At 44.4% G+C, this 26,528-nt stretch overlaps 2 protein-coding genes across 2 annotated transcripts in view; one reads left to right on the top strand and one right to left on the bottom strand.

Annotated features, from left to right (window-relative positions):
* TKT (transketolase) overlaps positions 1–5,427 on the top strand; it is a 40,685-nt gene extending 35,258 nt beyond the window's left edge. The window contains exons 11-14 of the mRNA XM_077278234.1: positions 296–379; positions 1,306–1,399; positions 3,577–3,699; positions 5,026–5,427. Of these exons, the coding sequence (XP_077134349.1) occupies positions 296–379; positions 1,306–1,399; positions 3,577–3,699; positions 5,026–5,204 (480 nt within the window). The 3' untranslated portion in view covers positions 5,205–5,427. The remainder of the gene's footprint in view (positions 1–295; positions 380–1,305; positions 1,400–3,576; positions 3,700–5,025) is intronic.
* Positions 5,428–9,583: 4,156 nt separating this feature from the next.
* TMEM40 (transmembrane protein 40) overlaps positions 9,584–26,528 on the bottom strand; it is a 70,461-nt gene continuing 53,516 nt past the window's right edge. Inside the window, exons 9-12 of the mRNA XM_077278235.1 lie at positions 26,421–26,492; positions 23,889–23,963; positions 22,964–23,023; positions 9,584–10,117 (exon numbers count right to left, since the gene is read on the bottom strand). Of these exons, the coding sequence (XP_077134350.1) occupies positions 10,098–10,117; positions 22,964–23,023; positions 23,889–23,963; positions 26,421–26,492 (227 nt within the window). The 3' untranslated portion in view covers positions 9,584–10,097. The remainder of the gene's footprint in view (positions 10,118–22,963; positions 23,024–23,888; positions 23,964–26,420; positions 26,493–26,528) is intronic.

Raw genomic sequence — 26,528 nt, 5'->3', positions numbered from 1 at the left:
AGAAGGAAACCCTGTGTAGCTCTGCCACCATTTTCCTTCCATCTGTCCCATAATTACCGATAACTTACATTCTGTAGGTTAGAAAGAGATCGGGGCAAATGGAAAAGAGTATTAGTATTGGATAAGATAGCGCAGGTTTAAGTGTAGTCTGTTGCCATAGAGACACATTGTTTTGTATGGGAGCTGTAGACTGAAAAAAATATATTTTTAATCAGGACTTTCTAAATGTGATAAAGGCGAATTGGGATAATAACATGTTTTAGGCATAAGTACTATCTTCTGTCTCGTTTCTCAGGGAATATGCTTCATCAGGACAAGTCGCCCGGAGAATGCCGTCATTTACAACAACAATGAGGAGTTCAAAGTCGGAGAAGCCAAGGTCAGTATGTGGAGGAAGAAGACACCATGAATCGGCAAGGCCCAGCCGTTCTGGGGTTAGAGTGTGCGTCCATGGGTGGTGGTGTTATTATCTCTTAATGGAAATGTAGATGTGAGGGACGACACAGAAGGCAGATCTGGCTTTGTAATGGCCAAAGGCAAGCTCGCAATGTCCAAAGTCTTTCCAGCATAGGAATCATAAAATCACAGGAAGTAGATTTGGAAGGGACCTCCAGGTTCACCGTGTCCAACCTCCTGCTCAATACAGGATTCACTAAACCATCTCAGACAGATATCTGTCCAGCCTCTGATTGAAGACTTCCATTGAAGGAGAACTCACCACCCCTCATGGCAGCCTGTTCCACTCATTGATCACCCTAACTGTCAGGAGCTTTACAAAAGAGATCATTGGCGAAAGATGAGGACACCTGCAACATTGACGCCACATCAAAACAGCAAGAGCTAGGCCATACACCTGGAACAAAAATTAGGGGTCAAGGTAAAGGGTTGTCCAAATTGATCCGAGGTTGCTTATGGTCTAAAGAAAAGTAATACTTACGTACTAAAGCCAGGACCATCCACGCTACCTCTCCAGTCCTTGGACTGCAATGGTGATATCCCCCTACTGCTGCAGGACAAGCGGAAATGCTGAAGTATACAGCATAAGACTGTTGAGCCCAGTGATCGGCTGCAGCGGTCTCATGTTGAAGACTTGACGTCACCTCTGCAGCCTTATTAATAAAAGGCCATATGGAAGGAGCATGGAGTTGTCACTGAACCAACAACGAGTTGCCTGCGGGAAAGAAGTTACCACCTATCCTGCAGATAACTTACTGATCAGTGGAGAGGATCACATCATTACTGACCAACGCATATAAAACAATACAAACGGGTTTATTTCTTATATTTCTTGTATTTTGTCTCTAGGTCGTACAGCAAAACAAAAATGACCAGGCGACAGTCATCGGCGCCGGTGTCACTCTGCACGAAGCGCTCGCTGCAGCTGAACAGCTCAAGAAAGGTACCGGTAATATCTGTAGTGTAAGGCCGGGAGCAAAGGCAGCATACGTGCAGCAATAATGGCACCTAAGAGCTCTAGAGGATATACTGCAACACTTTGATGGTGGGGGTCACATCAGCAATGTTCCTGCTATGCAAAATTCACATTGACCCATTTATCGCACCGCAAACATTCATTTGCTGTTGCATTATTTCGGCGCAGTTCCTGACAAATGCCGGGTGGTGTTGACACGGGATGGTGCAAATCAATTCATCTGCCGCGTCCGTATTCTGTGGCTGTTGGGCCGGGGTCCCTGAGAACCGCCTTCAACTTTTTCACCATTTGCATCTCTTCTTTTGATTATCTGGTCAATGATGCTGTTGCGCCAGAGGAGTCATGGATGCAGGGTGGTAGAAGACCGTTCTTAGGGCTCCCATCCAGCAGCCACAGATCACTGACGTGGCCACCGGATCAAGTCTAAGTGACAGTGTTCTTCACTACATCTTAGATGAAGAAGAAATAAAATTATACTGTTGGATCGCCCCCCCCCCCTAGTTAAGGGCAATGAGGTACCGGGTCCTTCAGTGTTCTGCGGGGGTGTCACGGTGGCTGGCCCGGTCCGTGGCCCTAGGGGGACGTCCGTTAGGGCCGGATGGGGAAAGGTCTTTAAAGGGATAATGTTCGTGACGCCACCTGTGGTATTCGGTCAGGGTGACCGACGCTGCTTAGGGGTCCGCTGGGGTGATGTTATGGCAGCTAGATGGTATACCTTCCCACAGGTGAAGTGTATCCCCAGGGCTTCCCAGAAGTGTAGATGGTGATGGTGGATGATGTAAGGCGCAGTGAAGAACGAGGTCACAAGGTTGCAGTCTCTTTACCTTTTACTGGAAGCTTCAGCATCCACAGTCCAGGGTACAGACCACAGGGTAGGCAGAGTCCAGCCGGCCTGAAGGCAAATGCAGGGTCCCCTTATCCAGGTGGAAATCAGTAGCCTTCCTACTAGCGCCTGTGTGTTGTAGTACCTCCCTGCTGAGCAACTCGGTAAGGTCCTCACAACTTTCGTGGATGTTCTAGATGTCTTCCTCTCTGTCCCCCAGATGGTGTGGATAGGACAAACCCGTATGACTGATGGCCTGAGGCTTGTTTATAGAGACCCTAGAGACGCCCCGACCCCCACAATTTGCAACCGTGTCTTCTTAGGTATTATGGTCGGGCAGCCAACTTGGAATTGACTGTCCTGCCGGGCTCTGAAGTAAAGCATAGAGACAATTACTCCCTCGGTGTTCCGGCCACCGGCTACGCGCCTCGGAAAGCCTTGTGCTATGACTTCGTTTCTCACTCTCTACAACACAGTTCTCTTCGTGTCCTTTCTTAGGATGCTGCCGCACGTGGGGCAGGCGCAGCTCTGTAGCTTTCTATCCCGCTAGGCCTCTGTCAGGATCCCACCCCTGACAGGGACCCTCTGTCTGCAGCTCAGATGTTCCTCCTTCTTCCCCCTGTCTGCCTGACAGGTACTCACTGGGTCAAACCCAGCCAGCGTCTCTCTAACTTCCTATCCAACCCACCAGCTTTACCCTTTTGTGAGGAGTGCCCTACTAGATAGGAGCGTAGCTCCCCCTGGTGGTCTGGATTGTGAAGTGTGGTGTGTGGTTGTGATACCTGGTAGGAAGATCTCCTTTATTACCTTCAGACGTAATATCGCTGCCCCTGGTGGAGGAACGACATTACTGCAATGGCTTGGACTCTGGGGCGCTGCACTGTAAATCTATAAAAGCATAAACTGCGGCACATAAAGCCATGTCGACTTTTTTAGCAAAAAGTTAGTGAGTGTCAGATAAAATGGACTGGAGCTTGATAACTACTGCCACAAGAGCATGAGTAAATATGCCCTACTACCTGTTCACCAGTCCCTTACTTTCCAGAGCTAAGGACAAGCTGGCATCTCCTCCAGCAGTGCAGGAACGGCAATGCCGCCACATAGGTGTCCATATCAGGAGAAGATGTACTGTGCATGTTCCAGGGAGTATTCATTAGAAGTGCAACCAAAGAAGAAACTTTCTATCAGATATGGATAGTTTTCCAGATTAGAACCCATGTGTGATGAGTGACGTACATATTATTAGCCATGGTTGAGTAATTCAGGGCACATAACCCAACTTCTCAAACCCTCAATCACAATGTTTGCTTTATTCTTAAAGATACAATCACTATCCGAATCATTGACCTCTTCACCATCAAACCTCTGGATAGAAAAACCATTCTGGACAGTGCCAAGGCCACCAAGGGAAGGATCATTACCGTGGAGGATCATTACCATGAAGGTGAGGTTTTTCTATGTCACATTACTGTTCTCAATTGGTGCATTTTTTCCCCCAATTATCAGGCAGGATGTATATATTCTGATCACTTATCTTATGGTCATTCTTAGTTAACGGGATGATCATTTACAGATGAGCAGGACATGTTCGATAGATAGAAATCTTCTATTAGAAGTATGGTCAAATGATTAGATAATGGGAGATTTACCAATGGTTCCAGAAGTATGGGAGCTGGCAAGTATGGCGATGTGAAAGTTCTATCAGCACCAGATCTCAACAGCCTTTAGGAGCAAAATAATCCGCAAAATATTCATTTTAATCAGTAAAAGTAATTGAAGGCTAGCTAGGGGCAAGACACATACTCTGGTGCAATAGACACCTACTAGATTTGGTGCAAATCGATTAGCAGGATCTGGTCAGTGTCTCACATCCGTACTCTCTGGCCTTTGGACGGAAGTCCTGAGAACCACCTCTTACCTTCCAACATCCACAGATCTTCTTTTGATTAGTTGGTCAGGCACAACACATCACATGTGTGAAGATGACACATATGAGGTCACGCCAGACTGATTAATTAAAAGAGGAGCCAGGGATGCCGGGAGGAAGAAGGTGGTCCTCAGGGCTTCCATCCAGCAGTCGGAGATTACTGACGTTGCCGATGGACCAGGTCCTGCTAATGGTTTTACACCAACTCTAGCACCCAACCCTGGTCCATGACGTTCAGTATCATAGACGTCTCATGTACAGTCATTCATTTAATGGAATCTATCATTGGACCTCGGATGCTAGAACGTTACCGCAAGTACCCCTGTCTGAGACCATCACTATGGATTCCCCAGATTTAACCAACTCTCAGCATGGAGCTACAATGTTTATTTGTCGGTATGAAAGTGTTAATATTTTACCAAATCCCAACCTTGAATCTGGTAATCAAATGCCTTTTGTTTGTGGGGTCACCTTTAGGCTCATGTATTTGTTGGAAAGTCCAGCCTTTAGCACCACTGACTTTGTTGATGTGTTGCCTGTATTAGTCAATTCCAAAAAGTGCGCCCATAAACGACCCCCAGCGCTCCCCTCCTAAGCCTCATAGATTCTATGAGACTATGCATTGGCTTTTCATTTTCCAGAAGCCGCACCGCTCTTGATCATGGGCTGCATCTGATATTCAGCTCCATCTTTTTTTGGATGGGGCAGACCTGCACTCCTTCACTTATACCATGGACTGGAGTTGTGCTGTTCTTGGGAGAAAAACAATATCCTAACCCGTTTTTTTGTGCATTCTGTGACTTTATTTTGGACAAAAGCCTGAATATTTCCTTTAATGTTTAGGTGGCATTGGCGAGGCAGTGGCCGCAGCTGTTGTTGGGGAGCCTGGCATTACAGTGAAGTCCTTGGCAGTAAGCGGCGTCCCTCGCAGTGGTAAACCGGCTGAGCTGCTCAAGCTGTTTGGCATTGACAAAGACGCCATCGTGGAGGCGGTGAAGAACAGCTTAGTAAAGCCACAGTAGATGGAACCTCACCCTCTGCAATATAGTGTCCGGAGTGATTGCATTGCCATACTAAAGCTGTGTAAAAATGTAATGGCTTCTTATAAAGTCTTGTAAGTGACAGAACATTTCACACATTAAAATCCTGCAATTTTTGCTTTACTTTCGTATTTTCTTCTAAGCGACGTTTTATACAATAATTAAATGTAACTGCATAAAACCAATAAAACATATTTTACCATCACCGTGGTGGGTGCAAATGATTAGCAGACCATCTCCTGATGAAATAAAGCCTATACACCAAAGGTACAGTGGAAAGCGTATGGATAAATTAAAGAGGTGGTTCCATCAGGGACAAACCCTTTCAGGATGTGGCCCTGGGCAGTCAGGTCAGGCAGTCATTGTATCTGCTTTCACTCCCGGAAAAATGCTGATTGTTCTAGGGGAAGCCAAATAATTCTATCCCATAGCAGCTCTCTTGGTTCAAGGGCATAAGCTCAATCGATGCCCAAAGTCCCCGAGGTGCCCACTGTCACAGGGCACAATCGCACCATGATATGTACTCTGTCTATGTATTTATGGTTGCACGGCGGCATCCTCCAGGTACCTACCTGAATGTCCCAAAACCTCTTACAAGAGGACTTTCATGTCGAAAATATCACTACTTACTATTTTTGTAATACTTGAGTCTAAGCACAAACTGCCAGCACCATGAGGTGTCTGCCTATTAACGGAGAGGAGAGGAGACACAGGCAGATCGTGCTGCAGCCTCCGGCTAACTTATTTCACTCCAGAGCTGGATTCAGTCGCACAGCTCAGTTTAGCTGTACGTGAAAGATGCTGCTTCTGTCTATGTGCTACAGAAAACAAAGAGCAACAACCCCTCATGTCTTTGTATGTGGTGTTTGGGAGATGCCATGGCAGCTAGTATCTACTCTCTAGCTCAAAGACAACTACGCAATTTACTAAGCCCAGTGCTACGATACGCTATTAAGCTAAGCTCAGTACTCAGATACATACAGTAGATATAGTCATGGACTATAAATTGTAATTCGTTAGTGTTAAACTACGTTTTGCGTTTCTAAAAATATCTGAGATTTAACAAAAATGGAAAAATAAATTGAACTACTTGAATTTTATGCTCTTAAAACAGAAAATTATCACAAAAAAATAATATTTCCCATATGTCTACTTTATATAGACCATCATTTTGCAAATGTCCTATTATTTTGGTAGGATGTTGCAAGGCTTAAAGGTTTAGCAGACATTTTTCATGTATTCAAGGATCTAAGGGGTATCGTTTCTTCTTGTGGTGATCGACAAGTCAAACTTCGCATGTCAGAGTGAAGAGACTTATAGGCCATGCAGTGCTCCTCTGGGAAATTAAATATGCAAACTGCCTCTTCAGAGAGGAAGAGGACTAGAACTCTAGTGCCACCTATTGGAAGTAGTGATCAGTAGCAGTCAATATCGAGCCTTTAACAAGCCTTGACATGTGACTTAGGATAAAAACCAAACCAGAATCTCAGTTTGCAGACCGTGTGTTTCAGAGTATTTTCACCTCATCAGTGCAAAGTATGAGATCTGATTTGGCTAGGTGAGAGGCTTAAGACGGGGATCTAAGGGGTAACGTTTCTCCTTGTAGAGAGTGACAAGCCAGGCCTGGCATGTCAGACTGAGTAGTCAATATCGACCCTTTAACGAGTCTCGCCATATAAATTAGGATAAAATCCCAACCTCGCTGATGAGGCAATTTGCATATTTAATTTCCCAGAAGATCATCCATGGTGTATAAGTCTAGTAGACGTCATTTATAGGTGAGATCTTGACTCTTGGAGTGCAAATTTTTCTAAAACAGGGTTCCCAAACTCCAGTCCTCACCGCCCCAAGAGATCAGGTTTTTAGGATCTCCTTAGTATTGCACACATGAGGGAACTTGTGTTAATTCCTGATGCCTTGATAATAATTCCATCACCTGTGCAATACTAAAGAAATCCTGAAAACATGACCTGTTGGGGGCCGTGAGGACTGGAATTTGGGATACACAGTTTTATAATAAATTGCGAACATGTCACATTTGCAGAGCCCCTGAGGTGCCAAAAAAGTCATCCACAAGTCACAACCATTTTCAACCCAGGTGTGACTCACATCATTTTATAATTTTGGAATGTGAAACAAAATGATTTTTTTTTTTCTCCACTTAAATGTTCTGTTAACCCCATTTTTTCATTTTAACAAGGGGTAGGAGAAAATACCCCAAATAATGTACTAAAAGAGCAAGGGAAAGAGCCATGCATATAGAGTGCCCTCCCAAAACAGAGTCAAATTACAAAATTTATTGAAAAAGACAGTAAACACAATAAAAACATATTAAAACACAAACAACAACACCACTGGTCCCATAATGAATCAGCATATAGAGACGACCTTAGGGCACAATAATGTATAAATGATACCACATATATGCACAAATAATGGCTTATTCTTATATGAATGTGCAAGATAAGGCAATAGGTAAAATCTGGGCGTCCCCAGAAAACCATATAGTGAAGGGGTACTCTATATGCATGGCTCTTTCCCTTGCTCTTTTGGTACATTTTGTTGCTGTGCATTGGGTTGCACCCCTGCTCATATTTACCTCATAGGTTGTGATTGGTTTCTTGCCCATTGGTAGTGCCCCCTGGCTCTCTTTTTTTTCTTTGTGACCAAATAATGTACTATGCAATTTCTCGTAAAAACAGAAATACTCATAAAATCATGTCTAAAACTGTTGGCACCCTTGAAATTTTTCCAGAAAATGAAGTGTTTCTACAAGAAAATTATTTCAATTACACACGTTTTAATTTACACCTGTTTATTTCCTTTGTGTGCATTGGAACAACACAAAAAAAAGAGGAAAAAAAGGTGAATTGGACATAATTTCTCACAAATCCCCCAAAATGGGCAGAACAAAATTGTTGGCACCCTCATCTTAATATTTGATTGCGCACAATTTATAAAAAATAACTGCAATCAATTGTTATACAGTATATAACCATCAACAAGCTTCTTGCACCTCTCAACTGGAATTTTGGACAACTCTCCCTATGCAAACTGCTCCGGGTATTTCATATGTGAAGGCGCCATCTCCGTAAAGCAATTTTAAGATCTCTCCACAGGTGTTCAATGGGATCTAGATCTGGATTCATTGCTGGCCACTTCAGAACTCTCCATTGGTTTGTTTCCATCCATTTCTGGGTGCTTCTTGAAGTATATTTGGGGTCATTGTCCTGTTGAAAGACCCAAGACGTACATTGTAACCCAAAATCCTTTGGTAATCTTCAGATTTCATGATGCCTTGCACACAGTCAAGGAACCTAGAGCCAGAGGCAGCAAAACAGCCCCAAAGCATCTCTGAACCTCCACCATATTAGACTGTAGGTACTGTGTTCTTTTCTTTTTAGGCCACAATCTGTTTTCAATAAACAGTAGAATGATGTGCTTTACCAAGCACTCTATCTTGGTCTCATCTGTCCACAAGACTGTTTCCCAAATAATTTTGGGTAACTGCAGTCTAGCTTTTTCATGTCTCTGTGTCAGCAGTGAGGTCATCCTGGGTCTCATGTCACAACAGTCCGTTCACTCATATGCACCCTGAGCTTGCAGGACAGCTTGAATGTCTCTGAAACTTGATTGGGGCTGTTTATTAACCATCCGACTATCCTGAGTTGCAAACTTTCATCAACTTTTCTCTGCTTTAGGCGTCCAGGGAGATTAGCTGCAGTGCCATAGGTTGTAAACTTCTGGATTAATTTGGGCACCAGGGACAAAGGAACATCAAGATATATGGAGATGGACTTGTAACCTTGAGATTGTTGATATTTTTCAACAATTTTGGTTCTCAAGTCCTCAGAGAGTTCTCTTCTCTTTCTGTTCCCTGTGCTTACTGTGGCACACACAGACACACAATGCAAAGATTGAGCCAACTTCTCCCTTTTTAGCTTGTTTCAGGTGTGATTTTCATATAACCCACACCTATTGCTTGCAACAGGTGAGTTTGAACGCGCATCACATGCTTGAAACAAAGTTGTTTACCACAATTTTGTAAAGGTGCCAACAATTTTGTCCAACCCATTTTTGTGGTTTTGGGTGAAATGATGTCCAATTTGCCTTTTATTCTCTATTTGTTTGCGTTGTTCCAATACACACAAAGGATATAAACATGTGTATAACAAAACATGTGTAACTGCAATAATTTTCTGAAAGAAATACTTCATTTTCTGAAACAATTTCAAGGGTGCCAACACTTTCGGCCATGACTGTATAAGGCACAGTACCTATATAATAAATGACAGTGCCAGTATCCAGATAGATAATAGTACCAGTATACTGAATAAAAAAAAAACACAGTGCAAATAAAATAGACAGAAAAATACTTATTCCCCATTTATTTATCATTAGTGGCAACATATTCCGCAGAGATGAACGTGGAGAGTAATGCCTCCCCAAAGTCTTTGTCTTTAATGGGATTTATCATCATATTTCCTAGTTTGAAGTGTAGAGTTCGAAACCAAATTCCTTTCCACTTTTACACCAAACGGATCCTATACCCCTATAGGGTATATTGGTGGTATGGTTTAGTAACAGAGGAAGGTCTGGATGTTTAGGTTGCAAAATGGGTCCAAAGATTTCACCGTCCTGTGGTCATGTGAATCCTGCCTTAGACACAGTACGGCCATTTTTCCATGTAGTTTTTCACCAGGAGAGCCAAAGAATGTTGCCGATCCATCAGCCCTCTTCTCCATCACAGACCTATATGTCAGGACTGGGGAATAAAATGTCTTCGGATATATCTGTTCAGTGTTCTATGGGCAATCTGTTCACATCTGTGGATTTCCCTGAGGTTGCATCATAAGTTGTACGGTCCATTACTCGCTATTCCTTTTTTTTAAAGCCTGGAAATGCAACAGAAAGACCAGATAAAACTAGGTTTAACAATAGGTTGAAAATGTATCTACTCTACCATTCCTCAAATGCTCTGTACTGCTGTTAAAGAGGAGCTGTCACCAGGTCAAAAGTTGCCAGGTTTGGCTCCTTATTGTGTTTAGGCTGCTCCCCTGAATAATCCGTTTTTTTGTTTTCTTAAAATCCTCCATACAGATCCAGGGATATGGGCCTTTTTACATGGTGCTATTTTTTATAGTCTTTAGCAATGGGGCGTGGCACAAAGGATCCTCTGGGGCGTGTCTTTAGACTAGTCTTTTTATTATGCTGTGAGCCACATCTTTGGTAAAGTGTTGTGAAATTGGATTCTGGGCTCCCCCGGTGGCCACTTGTGGAATTGTACTTGTGTGCATCATCCCCTCTGTTCACCTGCTCCTATCAGGATGTGGGAGTCGCTATATAACCTTGCTCCTCTGTCAGTTTCATGCCGGTCAACAATGTAATCAGAAGCCTTTCTGTGCATGTTCCTGCTACTAGACAACTCCCAGCTAAGTTGGACTTTTGTCCTTGTGTGTTTTTGCATTTTGTTCCTGTTCACAGCTGCTGTTTCGTCACTGTGTCTGGAAAGCTCTTGTGAGCGGAAATTGCCACTCTGGTGTTATGAGTTAATGCTAGAGTCTTAAAGTAATTTCTGGATGGTGTTTTGATAGGGTTTTCTGCTGACCATGAAAGTGCCCTTTCTGTCTTCTTGCTATCTAGTAAGCGGACCTCGATTTTTGCTAAACCTATTTTCCTACTACGTTTGTCATTTCATCTAAAATCACCGCCAATATATGTGGGGGGCCTCTGTCTGCCTTTTGGGAAAATTTCTCTAGAGGTGAGCCAGGACTGTCTTTTCCTCTGCTAGGATTAGGTAGTTCTCCGGCTGGCGCTGGGCATCTAGGGATAAAAAAACGTAGGCATGCTACCCGGCCACTTCTAGTTGTGCGGCAGGTTTAGTTCATGGTCAGTATAGTTTCCATCTTCCAAGAGCTAGTTCTCATATATGCTGGGCTATGTTCTCTCGCCATTGAGAATCATGACAGTTTGACCGGCCAAAAAAAAGGGTTAAATTACTGGCTGAGAAAGGAGAGAAAAAAGAAGTCTGCTACAATTTTTTTTTTTTTTTTTCTCCTCTAGTTCTGAGTGTGCTCTTGATTGAATCACTTGCTGGTCTGCCTGTGCTGCGGCCTTCCTCTCTTTCTCTACTTCTTGTCCTTGAATGGCTCTGTGTTCACCTGTTTCAAATGGATCTTCAGAGTGTAGCTACAGGTTTGAATAATCTCGCCACAAAGGTACAAAATTTGCAAGATTTTGTTGTTCATGCACCTATGTCTGAGCCTAGAATTCCTTTGCCTGAATTCTTCTCGGGGAATAGATCTCACTTTCAAAATTTTAAAAATAATTGCAAATTGTTTTTGTCCCTGAAGTCTCGCTCTGCCGGAGACCCTGCACAGCAGGTCAGGATTGTAATTTCCTTGCTCCGGGGCGACCCTCAAGACTGGGCTTTTGCATTGGCACCAGGGGATCCTGCGTTGCTCAATGTGGATGCGTTTTTTCTGGCCTTGGGGTTGCTTTATGAGGAACCTCATTTAGAGCTTCAGGCGGAAAAGGCCTTGATGTCCTTGTCTCAGGGGCAAGATGAAGCTGAAATATACTGCCAAAAATTCCGCAAATGGTCTGTGCTTACTCAGTGGAATGAGTGCGCCCTGGCGGCGATTTTCAGAGAAGGTCTCTCTGATGCCATTAAGGATGTTATGGTGGGGTTCCCTGTGCCTGCGAGTCTGAATGAGTCCATGACGATGGCTATTCAGATCGATAGGCGTCTGCGGGAGCGCAAACCTGTGCACCATTTGGCGGTGTCTACTGAGAAAACGCCAGAAAATATGCAATGTGATAGAATTCTGTCCAGAAGCGAGCGGCAGAATTTTAGACGAAAAAATGGGTTGTGCTTCTATTGTGGTGATTCAACTCATGTTATATCAGCATGCTTTAAGCGTACTAAGAAGCCTGACAAGTCTGTTTCAATTAGCACTTTACAGTCTAAGTTTATTCTATCTGTGACCCTGATTTGTTCTTTGTCATCTATTACCGCGGACGCCTATGTCGACTCTGGCGCTGCTTTGAGTCTTATGGATTGGTCCTTTGCCAAACGCTGTGGGTATGATTTGGAGCCATTGGAGGCTCCGATACCTCTGAAAGGGATTGACTCCACCCCATTGGCTAGTAATAAACCACAATACTGGACACAAGTGACTATGCGTGTTAATCCGGATCACCAGGAGGTTATTCGCTTTCTGGTGCTGTATAATCTACATGATGTTTTGGTGCTGGGATTGCCATGGCTGCAATCTCATAACCCAGTCCTCGACTGGAGAGCTATGTCTGTGTTAAGCTGGGGATGTAAAGGAACTCATGGGGACGTACCTTTGGTTTCCATTTCATCATCTATTCCCTCTGAGATTCCTGAATTCTTGTCTGACTTTCGTGACGTTTTTGAAGAACCCAAGGTTGGTTCACTACCTCTGCACCGGGAGTGCGATTGTGCCATAGACTTGATCCCGGGTAGTAAATACCCTAAGGGTCGTTTATTTAATCTGTCTGTGCCTGAACACGCGGCTATGCGAGAATATATAAAGGAGTCCTTGGAAAAGGGACATATTCGTCCTTCGTCATCTCCCTTAGGAGCCGGTTTTTTCTTTGTGTCTAAGAAAGACGGCTCTTTGAGGCCATGTATTGATTATCGACTTTTGAATAAAATCACGGTTAAATATCAATATCCGTTACCACTGCTTACTGATTTGTTTGCTCATATAAAGGGGGCCAAGTGGTTCTCTAAGATTGATCTCCGTGGGGCGTATAATTTGGTGCGAATCAAGCAGGGGGATGAGTGGAAAACCGCATTTAATACGCCCGAGGGCCATTTTGAGTATTTGGTGATGCCTTTTGGTCTTTCAAATGCCCCTTCAGTCTTCCAGTCCTTTATGCATGACATTTTCCGCGATTATTTGGACAAATTTATGATTGTGTATCTGGATGATATTCTGATTTTTTCGGATGACTGGGACTCTCATGTCCAGCAGGTCAGGAGGGTTTTTCAGGTTTTGCGGTCTAATTCCTTGTGTGTGAAGGGTTCTAAGTGTGTTTTTGGGGTTCAAAAGATTTCCTTCTTGGGATACATTTTTTCCCCCTCTTCCATCGAGATGGATCCTGTCAAGGTTCAGGCTATTGGTGATTGGACGCAACCCTCTTCTCTTAAGAGTCTTCAGAAATTTTTGGGCTTTGCTAACTTTTATCGTCGATTTATTGCTGGTTTTTCTGATGTTGTAAAACCATTGACTGATTTGACTAAGAAGGGTGCTGATGTTGCTGATTGGTCCCCTGATGCTGTGGAGGCCTTTCGGGAGCTCAAGCGCCGCTTTTCTTCCGCCCCAGTGTTGCGTCAGCCTGATGTTGCTCTTCCTTTTCAGGTTGAGGTCGACGCTTCTGAAATCGGAGCTGGGGCGGTGTTGTCGCAGAGAAGTTCCGACTGCTCCGTGATGAGACCTTGTGGTTTTTTTTCCCGTAAATTTTCGCCCGCCGAGCGGAATTATGATATTGGGAATCGGGAGCTTTTGGCCATGAAGTGGGCTTTTGAGGAGTGGCGTCACTGGCTTGAGGGGGCCAGACATCAGGTGGTGGTATTGACTGACCACAAAAATTTAATTTACCTTGAGTCTGCCAGGCGCCTGAATCCTAGACAGGCGCGCTGGTCGTTGTTTTTCTCTCGGTTTAATTTTGTGGTGTCTTACCTACCGGGTTCTAAGAATGTTAAGGCGGATGCCCTTTCTAGGAGTTTTGAGCCTGACTCCCCTGGTAATTCTGAGCCCACAGGTATCCTTAAAGATGGAGTGATATTGTCTGCCGTTTCTCCAGACCTGCGGCGGGCCTTGCAGGAGTTTCAGGCGGATAGACCTGATCGTTGCCCACCTGGTAGACTGTTTGTTCCTGATGATTGGACCAGTAGAGTCATCTCTGAGGTTCATTCTTCTGCGTTGGCAGGTCATCCTGGAATCTTTGGTACCAGGGATTTGGTGGCAAGGTCCTTCTGGTGGCCTTCCCTGTCACGAGATGTGCGAGGCTTTGTGCAGTCTTGTGACGTTTGTGCTCGGGCCAAGCCTTGTTGTTCTCGGGCTAGTGGATTGTTGTTACCCTTGCCTATCCCGAAGAGGCCTTGGACGCACATCTCGATGGATTTTATTTCGGATCTGCCTGTTTCTCATAAGATGTCTGTCATCTGGGTGGTGTGTGACCGTTTCTCTAAGATGGTCCATCTGGTTCCCTTGCCTAAGTTGCCTTCTTCTTCCGAGTTGGTTCCTCTGTTTTTTCAAAATGTTGTTCGTTTGCATGGTATTCCGGAGAATATCGTTTCTGACAGAGGGACCCAATTCGTGTCTAGATTTTGGCGGGCATTCTGTGCTAGGATGGGCATTGATTTGTCTTTTTCGTCTGCTTTCCATCCTCAGACTAATGGCCAGACCGAGCGGACTAATCAGACCTTGGAGACATATTTGAGGTGTTTTGTGTCTGCGGATCAGGATGATTGGGTTGCTTTTTTGCCTTTGGCGGAGTTCGCCCTCAATAATCGGGCCAGCTCTGCCACCTTGGTGTCCCCGTTTTTCTGTAATTCGGGGTTTCATCTGTCATGATTCTCAATGGCGAGAGAACATAGCCCAGCATATATGAGAACTAGCTCTTGGAAGATGGAAACTATACTGACCATGAACTAAACCTGCCGCACAACTAGAAGTGGCCGGGTAGCATGCCTACGTTTTTTATCCCTAGATGCCCAGCGCCAGCCGGAGAACTACCTAATCCTAGCAGAGGAAAAGACAGTCCTGGCTCACCTCTAGAGAAATTTTCCCAAAAGGCAGACAGAGGCCCCCACATATATTGGCGGTGATTTTAGATGAAATGACAAACGTAGTATGAAAATAGGTTTAGCAAAATCGAGGTCCGCTTACTAGATAGCATGAAGACAGAAAGGGCACTTTCATGGTCAGCAGAAAACCCTATCAAAACACCATCCAGAAATTACTTTAAGACTCTAGCATTAACTCATAACACCAGAGTGGCAATTTCCGCTCACAAGAGCTTTCCAGACACAGTAACGAAACAGCAGCTGTGAACAGGAACAAAATGCAAAAACACACAAGGACAAAAGTCCAACTTAGCTAGGAGTTGTCTAGTAGCAGGAACATGCACAGAAGGCTTCTGATTACATTGTTGACCGGCATGAAACTGACAGAGGAGCAAGGTTATATAGCGACTCCCACATCCTGATAGGAGCAGGTGAACAGAGGGGATGATGCACACAAGTACAATTCCACAAGTGGCCACCGGGGGAGCCCAGAATCCAATTTCACAACAGTACCCCCCCCTCAAGGAGGGGGCACCGAACCCTCACCAGAACCACCAGGGCGATCAGGATGAGCCCTATGAAAGGCACGGACAAGATCGGAGGCATGAACATCAGAGGCAGTGACCCAAGAATTATCCTCCTGACCGTATCCCTTCCATTTGACCAGATACTGGAGTTTCCGTCTGGAAACACGAGAGTCTAAGATCTTTTCCACAACGTACTCCAACTCACCCTCAACCAACACCGGAGCAGGAGGCTCAACGGAAGGCACAGCCGGTACCTCATACCTGCGCAACAATGACCGATGAAAAACATTATGAATCGAAAAGGATGCAGGGAGGTCCAAACGGAAGGACACAGGGTTAAGAATCTCCAATATCTTGTACGGGCCGATGAACCGAGGCTTAAACTTAGGAGAAGAAACCCTCATAGGGACAAAACGAGAAGACAACCACACCAAGTCCCCAACACAAAGCCGAGGACCAACACGACGACGGCGGTTGGCAAAAAGCTGAGTCTTCTCCTGGGACAACTTCAAATTGTCCACCACCTGCCCCCAAATCTGATGCAACCTCTCCACCACAGCATCCACTCCAGGACAATCCGAAGATTCCACTTGACCGGAGGAAAATCGAGGATGAAACCCCGAATTACAGAAAAACGGGGACACCAAGGTGGCAGAGCTGGCCCGATTATTGAGGGCGAACTCCGCCAAAGGCAAAAAAGCAACCCAATCATCCTGATCCGCAGACACAAAACACCTCAAATATGTCTCCAAGGTCTGATTAGTCCGCTCGGTCTGGCCATTAGTCTGAGGATGGAAAGCAGACGAAAAAGACAAATCTATGCCCATCCTAGCACAGAATGCCCGCCAAAATCTAGACACGAATTGGGTCCCTCTGTCAGAAACGATATTCTCCGGAATACCATGCAAACGAACAACATTTTGAAAAAACAGAGGAACCAACTCGGAAGAAGAAGGCAACTTAGGCAAGGGAACCAGATGGACCATCTTAGAGAAACGGTCACACACCACCCAGATGACAGACATCTTCTGAGAAACAGGCAGATCCGAAATAAAATCCATCGAGATGTGCGTCCAAGGCCTCTTCGGGATAGGCAAGGGTAACAACAATCCACTAGCCCGAGAACAACAAGGCTTGGCCCGAGCACAAACGTCACAAGACTGCACAAAGCCTCGCACATCTCGTGACAGGGAAGGCCACCAGAAGGACCTTGCCACCAAATCCCTGGTACCAAAGATTCCAGGATGACCTGCCAACGCAGAAGAATGAACCTCAGAGATGACTCTACTGGTCCAATCATCAGGAACAAACAGTCTACCAGGTGGGCAACGATCAGGTCTATCCGCCTGAAACTCCTGCAAGGCCCCCCGCAGGTCTGGAGAAACGGCAGACAATATCACTCCATCTTTAAGGATACCTGTGGGCTCAGAATTACCAGGAGAGTCAGGCTCAAAACTCCTAGAAAGGGCATCCGCCTTAACATTCTTAGAACCCGGTAGGTAAGACACCACAAAATTAAACCGAGAGAAAAACAACGACCAGCGCGCCTGTCTAGGATTCAGGCGCCTGGCAGACTCAAGGTAAATTAAATTTTTGTGGTCAGTCAATACCACCACCTGATGTCTGGCCCCCTCAAGCCAGTGACGCCACTCCTCAAAAGCCCACTTCATGGCCAAAAGCTCCCGATTCCCAATATCATAATTCCGCTCGGCGGGCGAAAATTTACGGGAAAAAAAGGCACAAGGTCTCATCACGGAGCAGTCGGAACTTCTCTGCGACAACACCGCCCCAGCTCCGATTTCAGAAGCGTCGACCTCAACCTGAAAAGGAAGAGCAACATCAGGCTGACGCAACACTGGGGCGGAAGAAAAGCGGCGCTTGAGCTCCCGAAAGGCCTCCACAGCATCAGGGGACCAATCAGCAACATCAGCACCCTTCTTAGTCAAATCAGTCAATGGTTTTACAACATCAGAAAAACCAGCAATAAATCGACGATAAAAGTTAGCAAAGCCCAAAAATTTCTGAAGACTCTTAAGAGAAGAGGGTTGCGTCCAATCACCAATAGCCTGAACCTTGACAGGATCCATCTCGATGGAAGAGGGGGAAAAAATGTATCCCAAGAAGGAAATCTTTTGAACCCCAAAAACACACTTAGAACCCTTCACACACAAGGAATTAGACCGCAAAACCTGAAAAACCCTCCTGACCTGCTGGACATGAGAGTCCCAGTCATCCGAAAAAATCAGAATATCATCCAGATACACAATCATAAATTTATCCAAATAATCGCGGAAAATGTCATGCATAAAGGACTGGAAGACTGAAGGGGCATTTGAAAGACCAAAAGGCATCACCAAATACTCAAAATGGCCCTCGGGCGTATTAAATGCGGTTTTCCACTCATCCCCCTGCTTGATTCGCACCAAATTATACGCCCCACGGAGATCAATCTTAGAGAACCACTTGGCCCCCTTTATACGAGCAAACAAATCAGTAAGCAGTGGTAACGGATATTGATATTTAACCGTGATTTTATTCAAAAGTCGATAATCAATACACGGCCTCAAAGAGCCGTCTTTCTTAGACACAAAGAAAAAACCGGCTCCTAAGGGAGATGACGAAGGACGAATATGTCCCTTTTCCAAGGACTCCTTTATATATTCTCGCATAGCCGCGTGTTCAGGCACAGACAGATTAAATAAACGACCCTTAGGGTATTTACTACCCGGGATCAAGTCTATGGCACAATCGCACTCCCGGTGCGGAGGTAGTGAACCAACCTTGGGTTCTTCAAAAACGTCACGAAAGTCAGACAAGAATTCAGGAATCTCAGAGGGAATAGATGATGAAATGGAAACCAAAGGTACGTCCCCATGAGTTCCTTTACATCCCCAGCTTAACACAGACATAGCTCTCCAGTCGAGGACTGGGTTATGAGATTGCAGCCATGGCAATCCCAGCACCAAAACATCATGTAGATTATACAGCACCAGAAAGCGAATAACCTCCTGGTGATCCGGATTAACACGCATAGTCACTTGTGTCCAGTATTGTGGTTTATTACTAGCCAATGGGGTGGAGTCAATCCCTTTCAGAGGTATCGGAGCCTCCAATGGCTCCAAATCATACCCACAGCGTTTGGCAAAGGACCAATCCATAAGACTCAAAGCAGCGCCAGAGTCGACATAGGCGTCCGCGGTAATAGATGACAAAGAACAAATCAGGGTCACAGATAGAATAAACTTAGACTGTAAAGTGCTAATTGAAACAGACTTGTCAGGCTTCTTAGTACGCTTAAAGCATGCTGATATAACATGAGTTGAATCACCACAATAGAAGCACAACCCATTTTTTCGTCTAAAATTCTGCCGCTCGCTTCTGGACAGAATTCTATCACATTGCATATTTTCTGGCGTTTTCTCAGTAGACACCGCCAAATGGTGCACAGGTTTGCGCTCCCGCAGACGCCTATCGATCTGAATAGCCATCGTCATGGACTCATTCAGACTCGCAGGCACAGGGAACCCCACCATAACATCCTTAATGGCATCAGAGACCTTCTCTGAAAATCGCCGCCAGGGCGCACTCATTCCACTGAGTAAGCACAGACCATTTGCGGAATTTTTGGCAGTATATTTCAGCTTCATCTTGCCCCTGAGACAAGGACATCAAGGCCTTTTCCGCCTGAAGCTCTAAATGAGGTTCCTCATAAAGCAACCCCAAGGCCAGAAAAAACGCATCCACATTGAGCAACGCAGGATCCCCTGGTGCCAATGCAAAAGCCCAGTCCTGAGGGTCGCCCCGGAGCAAGGAAATTACAATCCTGACCTGCTGTGCAGGGTCTCCGGCAGAGCGAGACTTCAGGGACAAAAACAATTTGCAATTATTTTTAAAATTTTGAAAGTGAGATCTATTCCCCGAGAAGAATTCAGGCAAAGGAATTCTAGGCTCAGACATAGGTGCATGAACAACAAAATCTTGCAAATTTTGTACCTTTGTGGCGAGATTATTCAAACCTGTAGCTACACTCTGAAGATCCATTTGAAACAGGTGAACACAGAGCCATTCAAGGATTAGAAGGAGAGAAAGAGAGGAAGGCTGCAGTATAGGCAGAATAGCAAGTGATTCAATTAAGAGCACACTCAGAACTAGAGGGAAAAAAAAAAAAAAAAAAATTGTAGCAGACTTCTTTTTTCTCTCCTTTCTCAGCCAGTAATTAACCCTTTTTTGGGCCGGTCAAACTGTCATGATTCTCAATGGCGAGAGAACATAGCCCAGCATATATGAGAACTAGCTCTTGGAAGATGGAAACTATACTGACCATGAACTAAACCTGCCACACAACTAGAAGTGGCCGGGTAGCATGCCTACGTTTTTTATCCCTAGATGCCCAGCGCCAGCCGGAGAACTACCTAATCCTAGCAGAGGAAAAGACAGTCCTGGCTCACCTCTAGAGAAATTTTCCCAAAAGGCAGACAGAGGCCCCCACATATATTGGCGGTGATTTTAGATGAAATGACAAACGTAGTATGAAAATAGGTTTAGCAAAATCGAGGTCCGCTTACTAGATAGCATGAAGACAGAAAGGGCACTTTCATGGTCAGCAGAAAACCCTATCAAAACACCATCCAGAAATTACTTTAAGACTCTAGCATTAACTCATAACACCAGAGTGGCAATTTCCGCTCACAAGAGCTTTCCAGACACAGTAACGAAACAGCAGCTGTGAACAGGAACAAAATGCAAAAACACACAAGGACAAAAGTCCAACTTAGCTAGGAGTTGTCTAGTAGCAGGAACATGCACAGAAGGCTTCTGATTACATTGTTGACCGGCATGAAACTGACAGAGGAGCAAGGTTATATAGCGACTCCCACATCCTGATAGGAGCAGGTGAACAGAGGGGATGATGCACACAAGTACAATTCCACAAGTGGCCACCGGGGGAGCCCAGAATCCAATTTCACAACATTCATCCTCGATTTTCCTCCGGTCAAGTGGAATCTTCGGATTGTCCTGGAGTGGATGCTGTGGTGGAGAGGTTGCATCAGATTTGGGGGCAGGTGGTGGACAATTTGAAGTTGTCCCAGGAGAAGACTCAGCTTTTTGCCAACCGCCGTCGTCGTGTTGGTCCTCGGCTTTGTGTTGGGGACTTGGTGTGGTTGTCTTCTCGTTTTGTCCCTATGAGGGTTTCTTCTCCTAAGTTTAAGCCTCGGTTCATCGGCCCGTAACAAGATATTGGAGATTCTTAACCCTGTGTCCTTCCGTTTGGACCTCCCTGCATCCTTTTCGATTCATAATGTTTTTCATCGGTCATTGTTGCGCAGGTATGAGGTACCGGCTGTGCCTTCCGTTGAGCCTCCTGCTCCGGTGTTGGTTGAGGGTGAGTTGGAGTACGTTGTGGAAAAGATCTTGGACTCTCGTGTTTCCAGACGGAAACTCCAGTATCTGGTCAAATGGAAGGGATACGGTCAGGAGGATAATTCTTGGGTCACTGCCTCTGATGTTCATGCCTCCGATCTTGTCCGTGCCTTTCATAGGGCTCATCCTGATCGCCCTGGTGGTTCTGGTGAGGGTTCGGTGCCCCCTCCTTGAGGGGGGGGTACTGTTGTGAAATTGGATTCTGGGCTCCCCCGGTGGCCACTTGTGGAATTGTACTTGTGTGCATCATCCCCTCTGTTCACCTGCTCCTATCAGGATGTGGGAGTCGCTATATAACCTTGCTCCTCTGTCAGTTTCATGCCGGTCAACAATGTAATCAGAAGCCTTTCTGTGCATGTTCCTGCTACTAGACAACTCCCAGCTAAGTTGGACTTTTGTCCTTGTGTGTTTTTGCATTTTGTTCCTGTTCACAGCTGCTGTTTCGTCACTGTGTCTGGAAAGCTCTTGTGAGCGGAAATTGCCACTCTGGTGTTATGAGTTAATGCTAGAGTCTTAAAGTAATTTCTGGATGGTGTTTTGATAGGGTTTTCTGCTGACCATGAAAGTGCCCTTTCTGTCTTCTTGCTATCTAGTAAGCGGACCTCGATTTTTGCTAAACCTATTTTCCTACTACGTTTGTCATTTCATCTAAAATCACCGCCAATATATGTGGGGGGCCTCTGTCTGCCTTTTGGGAAAATTTCTCTAGAGGTGAGCCAGGACTGTCTTTTCCTCTGCTAGGATTAGGTAGTTCTCCGGCTGGCGCTGGGCATCTAGGGATAAAAAAACGTAGGCATGCTACCCGGCCACTTCTAGTTGTGCGGCAGGTTTAGTTCATGGTCAGTATAGTTTCCATCTTCCAAGAGCTAGTTCTCATATATGCTGGGCTATGTTCTCTCGCCATTGAGAATCATGACAGTAAAGACCAAGTTAGCCCTAAATAAAAAGGCTCATATCTCTGGAATTGTAAGGTGGATTTTAGAAAGCAAAAAAAAAACAAAAAAAAAAATACTCAGGGAAATCGCAAGAATATCAGAGAAATCGCAAGAATATAATAAAAGCTAAAACTGGCCACTTATGACCTGGTGATGAGCCCACTTTAAGTTTAATATATAAGTTTTTTTTTGGGGGGGGGGTTTAATCCTCCATACGGATCCATGGATATGGGCCATTTTATATGGTGCTAATTTTTATGATCTTTAGCAATAGGGCGTGGCTCACAGGATCCTCTGGGGCGTGTCTTTAGACTACTCTGTTTATTATGCTGTGAGCCACATCTTTGGTAAAGACCAAGTTAACCCTAAATAAAAAGGCTCATTTATCTGAAACCATAAGAAAGATTTTAGAAAACCGAATAATCAGGGAAACTGTGAGAATATAATAAAAGCAAAAACTGGACACTTTTGACTTGGCGATAACCCTACTTTAAGTTTACTATATAGGGTTGTTTTTTTTTAATCCTCCATACGGATCCAGGGATATGGGCCATTTTATATGGTGCTAATGTTTATGATCTTTAGCAATGGGGCGTGGCTCACAGGCTCCTCTGGGGCGTGTCTTTAGACTACTCTGTCTATTATGCTGTGAGTCACGTCTTCCTTGGCATAGACCAAGTTAGCCTTAAATAAAAAGGCTCATATCTCTGGAACCGTAAGATGGATTTTAGAAAAAGAAAAAACAGAATAGTCAGGGAAACGGCGAGAATATAATAAGAGCAAAAACTGGCCACTTATGACCCGTGATAAGCCCACTTTAAGTTTAGTATATAGGTTTCTGGATGTTCTTAGAATTGGGCATATGTGGAGTAAAGTTGTGATCATCAGGACAAGACATTTTTCAGGACACCACATCAAAAAAATCACATCTAACCAGAAATGGCTGATACCAGATTACAATCAGCTTCCCTGAGAATTGCAGCCATGCTTTATGAGTTGGGTGATAAAAAATTAGAGTAAATCTAGGACATTTACCGAGGGTATATCTTCCCACTAAAGGCAGAAATTGTTCCACGACAGTCCGGATTCTATGAACTGAAATGAAAAAGAAAATAATTTTACATATTGAGAATGAATACAAATGATCTGATAATATTATATGATATAATGTGCCATAAAAATGCTAATTTTCTTCAAAAGAGGTTTGGCAACAGTTGATCAATGTTGGAGCAGTCTGTACTATACACACTGCAGCTGCTGCAGAACCTCTATCTTAAAAAGCGAATAATCACTACTACCCGATTAATCATTTGCATGATTTTTTTTAAAAAAATTTGTTTTGTCTTTCATTTTGCGCTGGATGATTTATTATAATGGGCGCACACTGTTTGATTAATTGGCGCAAATTCAAAGACACTTATGTTTTAGCTGTTTTGCTATTTTTTGCACCTTTTTAGAAAAAAATAGAAATGACTCTTCTTATAATATATCACGATGGAACATTTCGATAAGTTTTAAGGTATGAATTATGCTAAAATAATCTGGATAATCAAAACTAGGCGCAAATTAAATAAAAATTTTAAAAAATTACACCAAAAATTCACAGTTTTATATAAAAAAAGGAGTAATATAATGAATCGAATTGGATCATTAGTCGATCTGTGGATGAAACAAAAGAAGGAATGTCCAGTAATAGAGATCTCTGATAAATAAGAGATAAATAGCGCCTACAATAGGTGTAACAACGTATCTCTGTGTAATCGCCAGGTTCTGACAATAGAATGTGATATTTAGGCTGTGTTCACACATTGTTTGTTGAATTGAATTTTTTCACACAATCGCGGTAGAACTGCACCTTTTTTTGCAGCAATTTTGGAAAATCACAAGAAAGTTAAAAAAAAACCCACAAGGTGTGAATGCAGCCTTATACAAAAGATTATTTACAACGTTTTCTCCTTACTCAATCTGAAATAGATTCCAATTGTTTCCAATGTTGCAAATGTAATTAAGCCAACGCCGGCAGAAACTGTCCAGTCTGAAAGATAAAAACGAAGAAACACTGTGTATAAGAACGTATTACAAAGGTTAGGACTTTGTACCTTGTGGGAAATCTCTGGTGTACTTTGCAGAAATTATTACACAGCTTGATAACATGCTGCAGATCCCCTGGATCACTCTCATCCATGTATGATACAACTGTGTGCATACCATAGAAAACGTCAGTAGTGTTACTGCTGTTCACAGTTGCTAGGGCCATCACTGCTCTTTACAGTCACCGGGTACTGACGCCACCACTCATCAGAGTCGCCAGGTACTGACGTCACCACTCATCAAAGTCGCCGGGTACTGACGTCACCGTTCATCAGAGTCGTCAGGTACTGACGTCACCACACATCAGAGTCGCTGGGTACTGACATTACTGCTCATCAGAGTCGCCGGGTACTGACATCACCACTCATCAGAGACACCGGCTCATGCTGCGCTCAGCGAGACCAGGTGACTGTGAATAGCAGTATTGTTACTGATGTCACCGCTCATCAGAGTCGCTAGGTACTGACATTACCGCTCATCAGAGTCACCAGGTACTGACGTCACCACTCAGAGTCGCTAGGTACTGACATTACCGCTCATCAGAGTCACTGGGTACTGACATTACTGCTCATCAGAGTTGCCAGGTACTGATGTCAACACTCAGAGTCACTAGGTACTGATATTACCGCTCATCAGAGTCGCCAGGTACTGACGTCACCACTCATCAGAGTCGCTGGCTACTGACGTCACCACTCATCAGAGTTGCCGGGTACTGATGTCACCGTTCATCAGAGTCGCCAGGTACTGATATTACCGCTCATCAGAGTCGCCAGGTACTGACGTCACCACTCATCAGAGTCGCTGGCTACTGACGTCACCACTCATCAGAGTTGCCGGGTACTGATGTCACCGTTCATCAGAGTCGCCAGGTACTGACGTCACCACTCATCAGAGTCGCCGGGTACTGACGTCACCACTCATCAGAGTCGCTGGGTACTGACATTACTGCTCATCAGATTCGCCGGGTACTGACGTCAACACTCATCAGATTCGCCGGGTACTGACATTACCACTCATAAGAGTCGCCGGATACTGTCATCACCACTCATCAGATTCGCCGGGTACTGACGTCCCCACTCATCAGAGTCGCCGGGTACTAACGTCACCACTCATCTGAGACACCGGCTCACACAGCGCTCAACGAGACCCGGCGACTGTGAATAGCAGTATTGTTACTGACGTCACCACTTAGAGTTGCCGGCTCGCGCTGTGCTCAGTGAGACCCGGCAACTGAATAGCAGTATTGTTACTGCTATTCACAGTCGCTGGGGCCGGATTTGTGGAACTTTGTGGGAAGCGTTGGATAACTTCGGACCTGCATGGGTTTTTTTAAAATAAATTGTTGAACCAGGGAAATTGTGGGGAAGTGTTTCTTCAAAGCTATATATTTTTTCTGTCTGTGTATGTGTGTGGTTTTCTTTTTATTACTGGTTTACTTATGGGAGTGTCTGTTAGACAACTCTCCATTACTAACCCCAGGGCTTGATGCCAGCTGTGATTTTTGACAAATCACAACTGTCATCAACCCCAACTACCATTACTCTGATTGCCACCACAGCAAGGCAATCTAGAAAAGCCGAGCAAAGTGCCAGAATTGGTGCTTCTAATGTGATGTGCCACTTCTGGGGCGGCTGCGGGCTGCTAATTTTAGGCTGGGAAGGGCCAGATAACCAGGGACCTTACCAGCCTGATAATATAAGCCTGCAGCTGTCTGCTTTACCTTGGCTGGTTATCAAAAATAGGAAGGGCCCCACATTTGTTTCTTTAATTATTTATTAACTTAATACATGTACACTTTCTTTGGTAAATATTGGAGGGCTGCCTGCTTTTTCCTTTTTTATATACTCTTGCAAAAAAATGGATGTTTTGCTGGGTAGGCCTTGCACCCACCTTACAATCTATATTGTGCTATTCCATTTTTTGCCTAAATATCTATTTATCTATCTATTCTCTATCTTTGCACATCTAACATCTAAACATCTGTAATTTCTATTCTGCATTCTACTCTGGTACGTGCCACACGGAGGGCACAGGGATGTCACACTGTATGTCATCCGCGTGCTCGTGTGCGGTGCGTATTGTCATCCGTGCTTCAGGAAAAACGTAATTGAGGGTCACACGGACACACCGGCCATGTGAGAACACGGACATTTGCTCAGTCGCATAGAATATAATAGGTGTCCATGTGTAAGCGTCTCTGGTCTGCAGTTTGTCATAAGAGATGTGGTGGCAAATCCTCTAACATTCATGAGAAATTGATTATTGTAAAAATTGATTTCTTAGCTTTAATTGAACATTTTGAAAAATGCTACAGCTTTCTTTGTTTTTGGTTGAAAATTGTGATTTTGATTACAATAATAACATTACATCTGAAAGATTTGCATTGCTGTTTCATACTTACCCGAGTAGTAATATTCACATACCAGAACTGCTCCCAGCGCAAAACACACAATTATGAAGTGAAAGAATTCGTCTATAAAGAAAGAATCAAAACATATGAGAATATATT

The sequence above is a fragment of the Ranitomeya variabilis genome, chromosome 8, assembly GCF_051348905.1.
Source record: "Ranitomeya variabilis isolate aRanVar5 chromosome 8, aRanVar5.hap1, whole genome shotgun sequence".
NCBI classification, from domain to species: domain Eukaryota; kingdom Metazoa; phylum Chordata; class Amphibia; order Anura; family Dendrobatidae; genus Ranitomeya; species Ranitomeya variabilis.
This window is presented reverse-complemented; position numbering and strand designations above follow the sequence as displayed.